At 41.8% G+C, this 1,460-nt stretch overlaps 1 protein-coding gene across 1 annotated transcript; it reads right to left on the reverse strand.

The window, feature by feature from the left end:
- Positions 1 to 220: 220 nt before the first annotated feature.
- On the reverse strand, positions 221 to 1,114 carry LOC114582155 (vomeronasal type-2 receptor 26-like). Its single transcript, XM_077918275.1, has one exon. It carries the CDS (start codon positions 1,112 to 1,114, stop codon positions 221 to 223), a length of 894 nt encoding a protein of 297 aa, XP_077774401.1.
- Positions 1,115 to 1,460: the final 346 nt, after the last annotated feature.

A 1,460-nucleotide genomic window follows, 5' to 3' on the forward strand; every position in this document is an offset into this window, starting at 1 on the left:
CAATGAATTCTGCCCTCTCTGTCTATGAATGATATGGATAGAGAGTAAGAAAGAATTAAAGGAAAATGAACATTCAAATTATGTCATTTTAAGATGTTCTTTGTACATTGCAATCAAAATCCTTCTTTATACTTAAGTATAAATGTATAAATAAATAAAAATTATTAGTATTACTTTTATTAGCAGCAGCTTTTGAGAATTACAATGTTCTTTAGTGTTTTCATTTCCTAATTAACTGCTCCCTTTTGTTCAGCTCAGGCCTCAACAAGATAATGTAGCATTTGGGGAAGAAGATGCAAGTCAGCAACCCAGCACTGGAGGCCAAGATGGAGAAGATCTCCACAGCCACCATGTATTTCCCTTTGGTGCTCAAGTAAGTTGGAACAAAGGACAACCAAACACTGCAAAACACCAACATGCTGAAAGTGATGAACTTGGCTTCATTGAAACTGTCAGGCAAGTTCCGGGCAAAGAAAGCTACAATGAAGCTGGCCATGGCTAGCAAGCCCATGTAGCTCAGGACACAGTAAAACATGATTGGGGATGACTCGTTACATTGCAGTACAATCTGCTCAGTCATTGACTGGGCGTCAGTATCTGGGAATGGAGGAGAGGTGGAAAGCCACACCAGGCAGATGCCCGCTTGAAGAATGGAGCAAGAAAGGACAATGGAGCTGGCCAGGCTTTTTCCCACCCACTTCTTCATCCTGGATCCAGGCTGTGTAGCCATGAAAACAAGAACCACAGTGATGGTTTTGGCCAGCACAGAAGACACAGCCATTGTGAACACAAGGCCAAAGGCAGTTTGGCGCAGAAAACATGTCACTTTGTCAGGTCTGCCAATAAATAGAAGTGCAGAAAGGAAGCAGAGTAGGAGGGAGATGAGGAGAGTGTAGGTCAGGTCCCTGTTGTTGGCTTTAACTATGGCAGTGTCATGGTGCTTCAGAAATATTCTTAGCATCAAAACTGTGATAATGGAAAATGAAACAGCAGAAATTGTTAAACTGATTCCCAAAGGTTCTTCATAAGATAAGAAGGTTATAGTCTTGGTAATACAAGCATTCTGGCCCTTGTTTGCATATTGATCTTCTGGACATTTGGAACACACAGGCATATCTGAAATGGAAAACACAAAAAATACCAGGTTAAAATTATTTTTAACCCTTTGCTTCTGACGTGACAGGAATACAATAATGAATAAGTAACACAAACTAGCTATAGCTGTTCCTCTGTATTATCTACACTGCCGGTGGCACTGTGGTCTAAACGACCGTGCCTCAATCACAAGGTTGGCAGTTCGGATCCGCACAACCAGGTGAGCTCCCATTGCTTTGTCCTAGCTCCTGTCCACCTAGCAGTTCGAAAGCATGCCAGCATAAGTAGATAAATAGGTACTGTTATAGTGGGAAAATAAACAGCATTTCTGTGCTCTCTTGCTTCCATCTTTGTGTCCCGTTGCA

Source organism: Podarcis muralis, chromosome 13, assembly GCF_964188315.1.
Source record: "Podarcis muralis chromosome 13, rPodMur119.hap1.1, whole genome shotgun sequence".
Lineage (NCBI taxonomy): Eukaryota > Metazoa > Chordata > Lepidosauria > Squamata > Lacertidae > Podarcis > Podarcis muralis.